Source organism: Procambarus clarkii, chromosome 52, assembly GCF_040958095.1.
Source record: "Procambarus clarkii isolate CNS0578487 chromosome 52, FALCON_Pclarkii_2.0, whole genome shotgun sequence".
Taxonomy (NCBI): domain Eukaryota; kingdom Metazoa; phylum Arthropoda; class Malacostraca; order Decapoda; family Cambaridae; genus Procambarus; species Procambarus clarkii.
This window is the reverse complement of record NC_091201.1, coordinates 32,819,393-32,836,088: the sequence shown is the minus strand read 5'-3', so window position 1 is coordinate 32,836,088 and position 16,696 is coordinate 32,819,393. Positions and strand designations below refer to the sequence as shown.

The 16,696-nt window shown below is 47.3% G+C and overlaps 1 protein-coding gene across 1 annotated transcript in view; it reads left to right on the top strand.

Moving 5' to 3' along the window:
• Nucleotides 1-16,696, top strand: part of LOC123763549 (tetratricopeptide repeat protein 39B) — a gene marked incomplete in the record, with an annotated part of 220,449 nt that overhangs the window by 120,076 nt on the left and 83,677 nt on the right. Inside the window, 1 exon segment of the mRNA XM_045750696.2 lies at nt 11,086-11,190. Within this exon segment, the coding sequence (XP_045606652.2) occupies nt 11,086-11,190 (105 nt within the window).

Here is a 16,696-nt window from a genome sequence, read left to right as displayed (position 1 = left end):
AGCTGAAGTTCGGTCTTGCAAACTCTGTTGGATATAATCAGAACTCTTTGACAAGAAAAAACACAAACTACACCGATAATTTTCCTGAGACAGTTAATTATATAAACAAATTTGAGTAATGGTTGTGTAGTATTGATTGATAAAGATTAAGATTAAGCCATTATAGTGAATTCTGTGGCGCGGGTTCGATTCCCGCACGAGGCAGAAACAAATGGGCAAAGTTTCTTTCACCCTAAATGCCCCTGTTACCTAGCAGTAAATAGGTACCTGGGAGTTAGTCAGCTGTCACGGGCTGCTTCCTGGGGGTGGAGGCCTGGTCGAGGACCGGGCCGCGGGGACACTAAAAAAAGCCCCGAAATCATCTCAAGATAACCTCAAGATAACTACGGCTTTTCACTATAATGGCTTAATCTTAATCTTTATCAATCAATACTACACAACCATTACTCAAATTTGTTTATATAATTAACTGTCTCAGGAAAATTATCGGTGTAGTTTGTGTTTTTTCTTGTCAAAGAGTTCTGATTATATCCAACAGAGTTTGCAAGACCGAACTTCAGCTCTTGGGTCCCCGCCTTTCCGACTGTCCGACGTGTAATGCCGTGACTTGTCATGTCTGCTTTTAAGACTATGGATGGAGTTAGACTAATATTTCTCCATCACATTGCCCTCACTGCTCTTGGACCACATGTTCCTCCCTCTCTTCAAGTGATCATCTGATGCGTCACATATGTACGCTTTAGCATGATTTACGGCGTAGAATACCTAAACATCCAGGGGCCAGATTCACGAAGCAGTTACGCAAGCACTTACGAACCTGTGCATCTTTTCTCAAATTTTGGCGGCTTTGTTTACAATTCTTAAACAGTTAATGAGTTCCGAAGCACCAGGAGGCTGTTTATAACAATAACAACAGTTGATTGGCAAGTTTTCATGCTTGTAAACTGTTTTTTTTTAATAAATGTAACCAAAGCCGTCAAAGATTGAGGAAAGATGTACAGGTTGGTAAGTACAGCTTGTGATGCTACAGGGACGGTAGAAGCGTACACACTAGACGCTCGTAATCACTGATCACTGTAATTATGGTTAACAACACCTGTTTTGAAACTTGTGTGAAATAATTAAGGTGTTGAAACATGTGGCATTTAGCACGAGGCTTCAGCGTTGACCCGATAACATCCAACAAGTTCCACCAGTTCAGTGTTTGGTTTAATTCTCCCGTGGCCACCAGCGGTTGTGAGCTCCGGCCCGCCACCACCCGCCCGTGGCCACCAGCGGTTGTGAGCTCCGGCCCGCCACCACCCGCCCGTGGCCACCAGCGGTTGTGAACACCGGCCCGCCACCACCCGCCCGTGGCCACCAGCGGTTGTGAGCTCCGGCCCGCCACCACCCGCCCGTGGCCACCAGCGGTTGTGAACACCGGCCCGCCACCACCCGCCCGTGGCCACCAGCGGTTGTGAGCTCCGGCCCGCCACCACCCGCCCGTGGCCACCAGCGGTTGTGAGCACTGGCCCGCCACCACCCGCCCGTGTTGGTCCCGCCTCTCAACTGTCAATCAACAGGTGTACAGATTCCTAAGCCTACTGGGCTCTATCATATCTACATTTGAAGCTGTGTATGGAGTCAGCCTCCACCACATCACTGCCTAATGCATTCCACCTGTTAACTACTCTGACACTTAAAAAGTTCTTTCTAACTTTCCTGTGGCTCATGTGGGTACTCAGTCTCCACCTGTGTCGCCTTGTTTGTGTCCCACCCGTGCTAAATAGTTTGTCTTAATCCACCCTGTCAATTCCCCTGAGAATTTTGTAGGTGGTTATCATGTCTCCCCTTACTCTTCTGTCTTCCAGGGACGTAAGGACTAGCTCCGTTAGCCTTTCCTCGTAGCTCATACCTCTCATTTCTGGGACTAGCCTTGTGGCATACCTATGAATCTTCTCTAACTTTGTCTTGTGTTTAACTAGATATGGACTCCTGACTGGAGCTGCATACTCTAGGATTAGTGTGACATAAGTGGCATACAAGGTTCTGAGCGATTCCTTACACACGTTTCTTAAGGCAGTGCTTATGTTGGCCAATCTAGCATATGCCGCTGATGAGATCCTTTTGATGTAGGCCTCTGGGGACAGGTTCGGTGTGATATCAACCCCCAGATCATTCTCTATTTGACTCATGCAGTATTTCACCTCCCAGATGGTACCTTGTGTTCAGCCTTCTGCTCCCTTCGCCTAATTTCATAACTTTACACTTTCCTGAGTTAAACTTTAGTAGCCATTTTCTAGACCATTCCTCCAGTTTGTCCAGGTCGTCCTGTAGTCTCTGTCTATCTTCATCTGTCTTGATTCTTCTCATAATTTTTGGATCATCAGCAAACATTGAGAGGAATGAGTCTATACCCTCTGGAAGATTGTTTACATATATTAGAAACAGGATGGGTCCAAGTACAGAGCCCTGTGGGACTCCGCTGGTGACATCTCGCCACTCTGATGTCTCCCCCTCACAGTTACTCGCTGTTTCCTGCTGCTCAGATACTCCCTTGTCCACTGGAGCACCTTACTTTTTACTCCTGCCTGTGGCTCCAATTTTTGTAACAGTCTTTTATGGGGTACTGTGTGAAAGGATTTCTGACAGTCCAAGAAAATGTAGTCTGCCCACCCTTCTCTTTCTTGCCTAATTTTTGTTGCTTGGTCATAGAATTCTATTAAACCTGTGAGGCACGATTTACCATCCATGAACCCATGCTGGTGGTGTGTTACAAAGCAATTTCCCTCCAAATGCTCTACGAGCGTTTCCTCGCGATCTTCTCCATCACCTTGCATGGTATACAAGTTAGGGAAACTGGCCCGTAGTTCTGTGCCTCTTGCCTGTCACCCTTTATGTATATTGGGACTACGTTAGCTGTCTTCCAGCTTTCTGGTAGGTCTCCTGTTTCCAGTTACCTGTTATACACCATAGTGAGTGGCACACTTAGTGCTTCTGCACCTTCCTTTAGTATCCACGGGAAGATTCTGTCAGGTTCAAAAGCTTTTGTCACATTCAGATCCAACAGATTCCTTTTGATCCCATCTCTGGTGAGCTCAAATTCCTTCAAGGTTACTTGGTTTGCCGCCTCCTCATTTAGTGCAGGGGCTTCTCCTTGTTCTATTGTGAAGACCTCCTGGAATCTCTATTTGAGTTCTTCACACACCTCCTTGTCATTCTCTGTGTATCTGTTCTCCCCTTTTCTCAGTTTCATCATTTGTTCCTTCACTGCTGTTTTCCTCCTGATGTGGCTGTGGAGCAGCTTTGGTTGGGTCTTGGCTTTACTCGCTATGTCATTTTCAAACTGTCTCTCTGCTTCTCTCCTCACTCTGAGGTACTCATTCCTGGCCCTCTGGTATATCTCCCTGCTCTCCGGTGTTCTGTTGTTCCTGTAGTTTCTCCATGTTCTTGTACTCAATTGCTTTACTACCTTACATTCCTGATTGAACCATGGATTCTTCTGTTGCTTTTAATTTTTCTCCTTTTGGATTTTCTTGTTTTTGAGCCTTTTGGGCCGGGATAAACTTGTTTGCAGCTTCATGGCACTTGTGTGTGTGTGTGTGTGTGTGTGTGTGTGTGTGTGTGTGTGTGTGTGTGTGTGTGTGTGTGTGGTGTGTGTGTGTGTGGTGTGTGTGTGTGTGTGTGTGTGTGTGTGTGTGTGTGTGTGTGTGTGTGTGTGTGTGTGTGTGTGTGTGTGTGGTGTGTGTGTGTGTGGTGTGTGTGTGTGTGTGTGTGTGTGTGTGTGTGTGTGTGTGTGTGTGTGTGTGTGTGTGTGTGGTGTGTGTGTGTGTGGTGTGTGTGTGTGTGTGTGTGTGGTGTGTGTGTGTGTGTGTGTGTGTGTGTGTGTGTGTGTGTGTGTGTGTGTGTGTGTGTGTGTGTGTGTGTGTGTGTGTATTTACTATTTGTATCTGTAAAATCGAGCTATTAGCTCTTGGACCCCATCTTTTTAACTTATAACCAATCTGTTTTTTCCGTTACTGTGTCTTTTACATATATTTCTCTCTAACACACCCACACATCCCCAGGAAGCAGCCCTAGCAGCTGTCTGACTCCCAGGTATCTATTTATTGCTAGGTGAACAGGAGCATAAGGATGAAAGAAACTGCCCATTTGTTTCTGCCTCGGCCGGGAATCGGACCCGGGCCGTTAGAATTACGACCCCCGAGCGCTGTCCACTCAGCCGCGAGGCCCCCAACTCTGTGTGTGGGGGGGGGGGGGAAGGGATTCACTGACGCACTCAACCACAAACATGACCCCCCCCCCGCACACACACACACACACACACACACACACATACACACACACACACACACACACACACGGGGGTGGGGCTGGGGCATTGGGGCTGGCTGGCTGAGTGAACAGCGCTCTAGACTCGTGGACCTAGGGACCAGGGTTCGATCCCGGCATGGAAACAGTCATGGGAATGCTAGGGAAAATAAAACCCGCGATTTTATTTCTGAATGAAAATATAATACTGTAACCCAAATAAATTTAGCGGACCTCTGAATAAAAATCGGAGGATCGCTTTTGATGGCCCCGCGATCTTTATTTCCAAAAATATCGGCGGCGGAAAAACAAATGGGCAGAGTTTCCTTCACCCTGATGCCCCTGTTACCTAGCGGTAAATAGGTACCTGGGAGTTAGAGTTAGACAACTGTTCGGGCTGCTTCCTGTGCGTGTGTGTTGGGGGGGGGGCTTGTTAGTAGTTAGTAACAGTTGATTGATTGATAGTTGAGAGGCGGGCCGAAAGAGCAGAGCTCAACCCCCGCAAAGGACAACTAGGTAAACACACACACACACACACACACACACACACACACACACACACACACACACACACACACACACACACACACACACGGAACATCTGGAGTGGAAGAACTTTGTATCACAACATCAACATGGGTTCAGGGATGGCTGATCATGCCTCACACGATTGACTGAATTCTATGACCAGGCAACAAAAATCAGGCAAGAGAGGGGTGGGCAGACTGCATATTTTTGAATTGCCAGAAAGCTTTTGACACACTACCACATAAGAGACTGGTGCACACTGGAGATGCAGGCAGGAGTGAAAGAGAATGTTCACTAGGTAAGGGAGTACCTAAGCAACAGAAGACAGCGAGTCACTGTGAGGGGTGAGGCCTCAGAGTGGCGAGGCGTCACCAGTGAAGTCCCACAGGGATCAGTTCTGGAACCTATACTGTTCCTGATATATGTAAATGATCTCCCAGAGGGAATAGACTCGTTACTCTCAATGTTTGCTGATGATGCAAAAATTATGAGGAGGATTAAGACGGAGGAAGATAGTATGAGGCTACAAGATGACCAAAACAAACTGAAGGAATGGTCCAACAAATGGCTACCAAAGTTCAAACCAAGTAAATGTAAGGTAATGAAACTAGGGGAGAAAATAGGAGACCAGTCACAGGATACAGAATGTGTCGATTCGAATCGATTCACGAAACGGACAGAGAGAAAGATCTAGGAGTTGATATCACGCCAAACCTGTCTCCTGAAACCCACATCAAAAGAATAACATCAGCGGCGTATGCGAGGCTGGCTAACATCAGAACTGCCTTCAGAAACTTGTGTAAGGAATCTTTCAGAACCTTGTATACCACATATGTAAGACCAATCCTGGAGTATGCGGCCCCAGCATGGAGCCCGTACCTTGTCAAGTACAAGACGAAGCTGGAAAAAGTTCAGAGGTATGCCACTAGGCTAGTCCCAGAACTAAGAGGCATGAGTTACAAGGAAAGGTTGAGGGAACTGCACCTCACGTCGCTGGAAGACAGAAGAGCTCGGGGAGACATGATCACCACATACAAGATTCTCAAGGGAATTGACTGGGTAGACAAAAATGGATTATTTAACACGGGTGGTAAACGAACAAGGGGACACAGGTGGAAGCTAAGTACCCAAATGAGCCACAGGGACGTTAGAAAGAACTTTTTAAGTGTCAGAGTAGTTAATAAATGGAATGCACTAGGCAGTGATGTGGTGGAGGCTGACTCCATACACAGTTTCAAGTGTAGATATGATAGAGCCCAGTAGGCTTAGGAATCTGTACACCAGTTGATTGACAGTTGAGAGGCGGGACCAAAGAGCCAGAGCTCAACCCCCGCAAACACAACTAGGTGAGTACACACACAGCTGACTCACGGCTAGGCGGACAGCGTTCCGGTTTTCAGAGTCCACGGACCCCGGGTTCAATTCCCAGTCGAGCTAGAAATATATGGGCAGAGTTTACTTCACCTGATGCGTATGTTCACCTAGCTTTAAAATATATACATGAGAGGTGGTGCAGACTGGATCCTATGTGAACTGATCTAGCTGTGCTTGCGGGGGTGTACACCCATACTCATTGGTGTACAGGTTCATGAACTTCTCGAGTTTATCATATCTATATTTGAAACTGTGTATGGAGTCAGCCTCCACCACACCACTTACTAATGCATTCCATTTAATAATTACTCTGAACGAGAAAAAGTTCTTTCTTGTGTGTGTGTGTGTGTGTGTGAGAGAGTTTAGTGACGAGAAAATGGTCCGCGGTCAGAGAGGCGGGGTCCAAGAGCTAACATCCCGATCCTTAAGGTACATACAGATAATTTCCAATAATAAACACACACAGGAAAGTGTAGCGTCGAGGAAGAATAAGATGATAACACAAGGGCCACACCGCCCACCACTGGCAGTGTGACAACAGAGAACTATAGTGGTCCTGGTGATCTACAACCCTCACCCCTCCCCCCCCCCCACCCCAGCCACCAGCACAAGACTGGGAGAGAAACACGAGGCCACCAACACACACACACGAGGCCACCAACACACACACACACGAGGCCACCAACACACACACACACGAGGCCACCAACACACACACACACGAGGCCACCAACACACACACACACACGAGGCCACCAACACACACACACACGAGGCCACCAACACACACACACACGAGGCCACCAACACACACACACACGAGGCCACCAACACACACACACGACCCACAGTGAGCACACAGTGGTGACAGAGGTCACAACACCTCCGGAACAAGTGCATCACAGCTGACAGCCAATACATAAACAAGTCTTTGAAGCGACTAATTGTTACAAAACATAAAAGCCACATTACCTTTCACGCGGTACTGAAGCGTGTGGTGAGAGGTTGTGGAGTGTCCACACGTACTCCAGCCGCACCCCATACCCGTCCTGTGGGTGGTAGTGGACCCCATACCCGTCCTGTGGGTGGTAGTGGACCCCATACCCGTCCTGTGGGTGGTAGTGGACCCCATACCCTTCCTGTGGGTGGTAGTGGACCCCATACCCTTCCTGTGGGTGGTAGTGGACCCCATACCCGTCCTGTGGGTGGTAGTGGACCCCATACCCTTCCTGTGGGTGGTAGTGGACCCCATACCCTTCCTGTGGGTGGTAGTGGACCCCATACCCGTCCTGTGGGTGGTAGTGGACCCCATACCCGTCCTGTGGGTGGTAGTGGACCCCATACCCTTCCTGTGGGTGGTAGTGGACCCCATACCCTTCCTGTGGGTGGTAGTGGACCCCATACCCGTCCTGTGGGTGGTAGTGGACCCCATACCCGTCCTGTGGGTGGTAGTGGACCCCATACCCGTCCTGTGGGTGGTAGTGGACCCCATACCCGTCCTGTGGGTGGTAGTGGACCCCATACCCTTCCTGTGGGTGGTAGTGGACCCCATACCCGTCCTGTGGGTGGTAGTGGACCCCATACCCGTCCTGTGGGTGGTAGTGGACCCCATACCCGTCCTGTGGGTGGTAGTGGGCCCCATACCCTTCCTGTGGGTGGTAGTGGACCCCATACCCTTCCTGTGGGTGGTAGTGGACCCCATACCCTTCCTGTGGGTGGTAGTGGACCCCATACCCTTCCTGTGGGTGGTAGTGGACCCCATACCCGTCCTGTGGGTGGTAGTGGACCCCATACCCGTCCTGTGGGTGGTAGTGGACCCCATACCCGTCCTGTGGGTGGTAGTGGACCCCATACCCTTCCTGTGGGTGGTAGTGTACCCCATACCCGTCCTGTTGGTGGTAGTGGACCCCATACCCGTCCTGTGGGTGGTAGTGGAACCCATACCCGTCCTGTGGGTGGTAGTGGACCCCATACCCGTCCTGTGGGTGGTAGTGGACCCCATACCCGTCCTGTGGGTGGTAGTGGACCCCATACCCGTCCTGTGGGTGGTAGTGGACCCCATACCCTTCCTGTGGGTGGTAGTGGACCCCATACCCGTCCTGTGGGTTGTAGTGGACCCCATACCCGTCCTGTGGGTGGTAGTGGACCCCATACCCTTCCTGTGGGTGGTAGTGGACCCCATACCCGTCCTGTGGGTGGTAGTGGACCCCATACCCTTCCTGTGGATGGTAGTGGACCCCATACCCTTCCTGTGGGTGGTAGTGGACCCCATACCCTTCCTGTGGGTGGTAGTGGACCCCATACCCGTCCTGTGGGTGGTAGTGGACCCCATACCCGTCCTGTGGGTGGTAGTGGACCCCATACCCGTCTTGTGGGTGGTAGTGGACCCCATACCCTTCCTGTGGGTGGTAGTGGACCCCATACCCTTCCTGTGGGTGGTAGTGGACCCCATACCCTTCCTGTGGGTGGTAGTGGACCCCATACCCGTCCTGTGGGTGGTAGTGGACCCCATACCCGTCCTGTGGGTGGTAGTGGACCCCATACCCGTCCTGTGGGTGGTAGTGGACCCCATACCCGTCCTGTGGGTGGTAGTGGACCCCATACCCGTCCTGTGGGTGGTAGTAGACCCCATACCCTTCCTGTGGGTGGTAGTGGACCCCATACCCGTCCTGTGGGTGGTAGTGGACCCCATACCCTTCCTGTGGGTGGTAGTGGACCCCATACACCATCATGTGGGTGGTAGTGGATCCCATACCCGTCCTGTGGGTGGTAGTGGACCCCATACCCGTCCTGTGGGTGGTAGTGGACCCCATACCCTTCCTGTGGGTGGTAGTGGACCCCATACCCTTCCTGTGGGTGGTAGTGGACCCCATACCCTTCCTGTGGGTGGTAGTGGACCCCATACCCTTCCTGTGGGTGGTAGTGGACCCCATACCCTTCCTGTGGGTGGTAGTGGACCCCATACCCGTCGTGTGGGTGGTAGTGTAGAGAGTTACATAGGCACATAATGGACTCAGGGACTGTGGGGTAGCGGGTTACTCTCCCATGCTGGACTTATAATAACCTTTACTCTATATATACACACACCTCTATATATATCCCCTACAGTCACCTCTATTATAATATCGATAATACTCCTAATTAATGATCGCACTTAAAATAATAGTTGTTATAATGTAATATTTATAAAATAATAGCAATATCCAAATGGAATAATAGCAATAATACTAGTATCGTAGATATGAAATAACTGTATCATGATAGGCTACCGTCAGCGGCCAACCTGAACTGAATTTGTAACAAAAAAAATGCCCTTTTATTTATTATTAACATCTTTATTGACTAAATTAATTACAATTTTGCCTAATCTGAGGATTTCGATTAAGTCTTATTAAAGTGAGGATAATGCTGGTATTCACTGTCACGCAGGACAGAGGGTCATACATAAGACAATAGGTCTAAACTGTAGGCGGAAGCACATATATATATCATGGTTACAATCAATGTTTTAATGTGTGGATATGTGAAAACAACTTTCTATTGTGCACTGCCACACAAGGGCAGGGATGGGTTCATAAGTGATGCAGCTTAGAAGTAATATAAATAAAAATTGTTCTTCATTCTTTAAAATGGACAAGCAAATTTTGGATAAATTGTTAGGATGTCGTCCAGAACACCTGAGTCAATAAAATAGTTACACAGTTGGTGGTACAATAGGCCAGGAGGTCTAAAGTCCTTTACGGTTTAACATTCAACAATATAGTGTTCTAGTGAATGCATTAAAGGTTTATCACAGAGTTTACAATCTGAGTATTCTGGTAGTGGCTCAGCCTCACTAACCTGCCAGATGTGCCTATAGCCAAGGCGAATTACCGCAATGACTACATCACATTGCCTGGTCCGGTTACTGTGCTGACCATACAAATACCTATTATTACAAAACTTGTCATAACTTTTAATACTGCAGCTTTCAGGTCTCTGGGCATTTCTTAGTTCTTCTAAATCTGAATTAATTTCTTCAATTTGTATGTTGCTAATAACTGCATTAGATAGTCCAAAGTCATAATCAATGTTTTCTTTCCTGCAAGCCTCATTGGCCAATTGATCTACAAAGTCATGTTTTCCAACTCCAACATGGGATGGGATCCACACAAATTTTATACAAGAGTTATTATCATTGGCAAAAATTCCATTCCATTTAATATTACAAGCTACTTCCGACATACATTGTGATGGGTTATTTAAGGACTGCAGAGCACATTTAGTCACAGAAAATAACTCCACCACCATTGAGCTTAAGGTATTCAATGGCTAGATAAATGCCCAATAGCTCGGTCTGTGTCGTGCTTGCCCAGTTGTTCAATCTCTGTGTACTAGACATGATCATTTCATTCCCTTTATATACTGCACATGCACAACCTGTTCTACCAGTGCCTAACTGCACAGTAAAGGCATAGGATTCAGTCGGTTTGAGAATTTGAAGATGACTGTCAATAGCTTCTAATGTTATATATCTCAAAATTTCAGTGTTATACATTTGTTTTACACTGATGGGGGTATAATGCAGAGAGACCTCCACATCTTTCCAAGGGGGAATATAGTGAACAGTTTTATCAAGATTAAGAGACATATTCAGTTTCAGAAGATTATAGACACAACAACTGAGCCACACACTGTAAGGAGCTTTTTGCGGCGGATTGAGGGAACAGTCAGAATTGTTTAGAATTAAAAAAATGCCCTAAACACTATATAATTTGATCTTTCCCGTTGAACATGTTACATGTGAGTCAGCTCAAGACAGAGCACATGTTAGTGGTGGTGATCTTGACTAGGTATAGTGCAGGAAGGGAGAAATATGGCGTTAATAACAGGTGTCATTTTCCTCCCTCGCAGAGTGTGCGAGATGGACCTGTCGACGGCCATGGAGCAGGCCAAGCAGGCGTGCAGTTACTTCTTCAACAACCGCTTCGAGGAGGCCAGGGCGCTGATGAGGCCGTGGTAGGTGTACCCTATAGTCTGTCCTGGTGTTATCATAGGCTGCCCCATCTTGTAGTGATATCATGGTAACTGTTCCGTACTATAGTGATATCATGTTGGCTGCCAGTGTTGCCATCTCCCTGGGATAGTTCATGTCCCCAGTGTTCCCATCTCCTTTGATCGCTACGTTTAAATGTCTAAACCATTATTTACAGATTTAACCTATGTTTTACATATAACAACCCGCGCTCAAGGTTATTCTAGCATCACTCCTCTACGAATGTATTTCCTCCTGATACAACTTGTTTTACGTGTAACCAGAAGCAGCAACCAATCACACACGAGACTGTGACGTCATTCCAACATCGTTCAATCACAACCCGCGAAATCAGAAACGTAACAGCCTCATCCAGTCACAGTCCTGTTAATACTCCTACAACACTACAACATTGTCCAGTGAAAACTCTCGGAGTCTAAAGGCATAACAAATAAAAGCGTTAATAATTGTCAAGACCTAGAATCAGTTCAGTTCACTTAAAGATATAATCACTGGAGCACTAACTCTGAACAGAAGAGCCTCCAACAGCAACAGGTGGACCCATTGTGCGATAAACACCATCAATACATTCGATATAACAAACACAGTCACTGAGAAGGGTGTCGACGAAATACATGCAGACTTTGTTATGCAAGCCCCTTGGGAATCTCTGCCAGCAGACTTTAAGATTATGGTTATTGAAGGGAAAAAGAACCAGATAAATCCTCATCTGCTACGTAACATTGCACAGATGCATATAGACGCAAACATGGCATCCGACAGCTTCACTTACTTCACAGATGGATCAGTAGACCAGCAGGGACAAGAAACCGGAGCTGCGGTTAAAGCAGGAAACTGTAAATAGTTGGAGGCTCTCAAATGGGTGTTCGACTTTACAAACAGAGATGCTAGCCATTCAAAAGGCTTTGGAACATGCTCTTGCTGAACACCGACAACATGTTATCAAACACAGATTCGAGAACCGCCATTGAAACCTTGCAACAAGAACACATGTGATAACATACATTTGATCACAAATGTCGTATTATTAATGAAAACACTCAAACGACAAGGCCGACGGGTACTTATCAACTGGGTGACAAGTCATGTGGGAATAATAGGAAATGACATTGCAGACGAAGCTGCAAAACTTGCAACTAAGAGAAGAAATGTAGACATTTACATACCACAGAGTCTATCACAGGTTAAGAAAGTAATTAGAAACAGAGCAATGCAAAAGATGTACAGTGACCATAACACAGCAGTTGCAACATCAGGATCTGCGGGTTGGTACAAGAATTCAACCAACTACGAAACACTTAGTTTGATGAAAGGGAGCAGTAGAGCAACAGAAGTGCACTTACATCGCATCAGGCTTGGATACCCATGTGCATGGGAAATAGGCTCACAGGTTCCCGAAGATGAGAGGAAATGTCAGCACTGTGGAGAAATGCCCGGTCGGTCGAGCGGACAGCACGCTGGACTTGTGATCCTGTGGTCCTGGGTTCGATCCCAGGCTCCGGCGAGAAACAATGGGCAGTTTCTTTCACCCTATGCCCCTGTTACCTAGCAGTAAAATAGGTACCTGGGTGTTAGTCAACTATCACGGGCTGCTTCCTGGGGGTGGAGGCCTGGTCGAGGACCGGGCCGCGGGGACACTAAAAAGCCCCGAAATCATCTCAAGATAACCTCAAGATAACCTCAAGCCCGACACACCACAGGAACATTATCTAACACAGTGCACAGTTACATCCACAACAGACTACTGGAACATTATCTAACACAGTGCACAGTTACAACCACAACAGACCAGTGGAACATTATCTAACACAGTGCACAGTTACAACCACAACAGACTACTGGAACATTATCTAACACAGTGCACAGTTACAAACCCATTAAGATTTCAACTTAGATTCAACAGAGCAGAAGAAGTTGTTAAACCCAAAGGGCAAAATCTTACTGAGGCGACCATACGAGTAATAAATACTCATACTCCGCCCAAGTAAAACAGAAACAAGCAACACTTAGTGGGCCAGCCAGAGGCTTAGGGCCCGCCCAGTGGGCCAGCCAGAGGCTTAGGGCCCGCCCAGTGGGCCAGCCAGAGGCTTAGGGCCCGCGCAGTGGGCCAGCCAGAGGCTTAGGGCCCGCGCAGGAATATTCCTGCCAAAAAAAAAAATAATTGTCACTATGTAAGTCTCGTCCAATCAAAGGCTCGGAAGTTCTACTAATCAAAAAACAACTAACTGATGACGTCAGAGGAACACTAGGGCAAAGTCAATATTGACTTATTAAATAAGTGCATAGGTGACATACTAAACATAATAGATACCCTTAAAAAGCTTCATAGAAAACACCGACCTTACCTAACCTTGTTAGTATCTTAAGATAAGCATCTTATTGCTTCGTAATTACAATTATTACTTAACCTATTATAGGTATAGGTTAAGTAATAATTGTAATTACGAAGCAATAAGATGCTTATCTTAAGATACTAACAAGGTTAGGTAAGGTCGGTGTTTTCTATGAAGCTTTTTAAGGGTATCTATTATAATAATAATATAATAATAATAATAATAATTTTTATTTAGGTAATGTACATACATAAAGAGATTTTACAAAGTTTGTTGGCTTTATAGATAGAGCTAGTACATACAATGCCTAAAGCCACTATTACGCAAAGCAAAGTAGCCACTATTATGTTTAGTATGTCACCTATGCACTTATTTAATAAGTCAATATTGACTTTACGAATTTGCGAGAACGGGTTGCAACCAGACAGCTTTGAAAAGAGAAGCGGAAATTCCATCATTTAATTATCCATGGGTAATTCCCTATTCAGCACCGGTGGCCACCCACCACTCGCCACCACACACACACACACACACACACACACACACACACACACACACACACACACACACACACACACACACACACACACACACACACACACACAGTTATACACAAACGGCAACCATACACTGTGCTCCAAACAAGTATTAAATGTTGTATCTCTGAAATATTATAATACTACAAAATACAGTCTTTTTCCCAAAGAACTACAAGAATGTAGTGTTCTCTCTGTTTGAAGTCTGAGGCCAACATAACACAGGGGATCTCTGAGGGCAACATAACACAGGGGATCTCTGAGGGCAACATAACACAGGGGATCTCTGAGGGCAACATAACACAGGGGATCTCTGAGGCCAACATAACACAGGGGATCTCTGAGGGCAACATAACACAGGGGATCTCTGAGGGCAACATAACACAGGTGATCTCTGAGGCCAACATAACACAGGGGATCTCTGAGGGCAACATAACACAGGGGATCTCTGAGGGCAACATAACACAGGGGATCTCTGAGGCCAACATAACACAGGGGATCTCTGAGGCCAACATAACACAGGGGATCTCTGAGGGCAACATAACACAGGGGATCTCTGAGGGCAACAGAACACAGGGGATCTCTGAGGCCAACATAACACAGGGGATCTCTGAGGCCAACATAACACAGGGGATCTCTGAGGGCAACATAACACAGGGGATCTCTGAGGCCAACATAACACAGGGGATCTCTGAGGGCAACATAACACAGGTGATCTCTGAGGCCAACATAACACAGGGGATCTCTGAGGCCAACATAACACAGGGGATCTCTGAGGCCAACATAACACAGGGGATCTCTGAGGGCAACATAACACAGGGGATCTCTGAGGCCAACATAACATAGGGGATCTCTGAGGGCAACATAACACAGGGGATCTCTGAGGGCAACATAACACAGGGGATCTCTGAGGCCAACATAACACAGGGGATCTCTGAGGGCAACATAACACAGGGGATCTCTGAGGCCAACATAACACAGGGGATCTCTGAGGGCAACATAACACAGGTGATCTCTGATGGCAACATAACACAGGTGATCTCTGATGGCAACATAACACAGGGGATCTCTGAGGCCAACATAACACAGGGGATCTCTGAGGGCAACATAACACAGGTGATCTCTGAGGGCAACATAACACAGGGGATCTCTGAGGCCAACATAACACAGGGGATCTCTGAGGGCAACATAACACAGGGGATCTCTGAGGGCAACATAACACAGGGGATCTCTGAGGGCAACATAACACAGGGGATCTCTGAGGGCAACATAACACAGGGGATCTATGAGGCCAACATAACACAGGGGATCTCTGAGGGCAACATAACACAGGTGATCTCTGATGGCAACATAACACAGGGGATCTCTGAGGCCAACATAACACAGGGGATCTCTGAGGGCAACATAACACAGGTGATCTCTGAGGGCAACATAACACAGGGGATCTCTGAGGCCAACATAACACAGGGGATCTCTGAGGGCAACATAACACAGGTGATCTCTGATGGCAACATAACACAGGGGATCTCTGAGGCCAACATAACACAGGGGATCTCTGAGGGCAACATAACACAGGTGATCTCTGAGGGCAACATAACACAGGGGATCTCTGAGGCCAACATAACACAGGGGATCTCTGAGGGCAACATAACACAGGTGATCTCTGATGGCAACATAACACAGGGGATCTCTGAGGCCAACATAACACAGGGGATCTCTGAGGGCAACATAACACAGGTGATCTCTGAGGGCAACATAACACAGGGGATCTCTGAGGCCAACATAACACAGGTGATCTCTGAGGGCAACATAACACAGGGGATCTCTGAGGCCAACATAACACAGGTGATCTCTGAGGCCAACATAACACAGGGGATCTCTGAGGCCAACATAACACAGGGGATCTCTGAGGCCAACATAACACAGGTGATCTCTGAGGCCAACATAACACAGGGGATCTCTGAGGCCAACATAACACAGGTGATCTCTGAGGGCAACATAACACAGGTGATCTCTGAGGGCAACATAACACAGGTGATCTCTGAGGCCAACATAACACAGGGGATCTCTGAGGCCAACATAACACAGGTGATCTCTGAGGGCAACATAACACAGGTGATCTCTGAGGGCAACATAACACAGGGGATCTCTGAGGGCAACATAACACAGGTGATCTCTGAGGCCAACATAACACAGGGGATCTCTGAGGGCAACATAACACAGAGGATCTCTGAGGCCAACATAACACAGGTGATCTCTGAGGCCAACATAACACAGGTGATCTCTGAGGGCAACATAACACAGGTGATCTCTGAGGGCAACATAACACAGGTGATCTCTGAGGGCAACATAACACAGGGGATCTCTGAGGGCAACATAACACAGAGGATCTCTGAGGCCAACATAACACAGGTGATCTCTGAGGGCAACATAACACAGGGGATCTCTGAGGGCAACATAACACAGAGGATCTCTGAGGCCAACATAACACAGGTGATCTCTGAGGGCAACATAACACAGGGGATCTCTGAGGGCAACATAACACAGGGGATCTCTGAGGCCAACATAACACAGGTGATCTCTGAGGGCAACATAACACA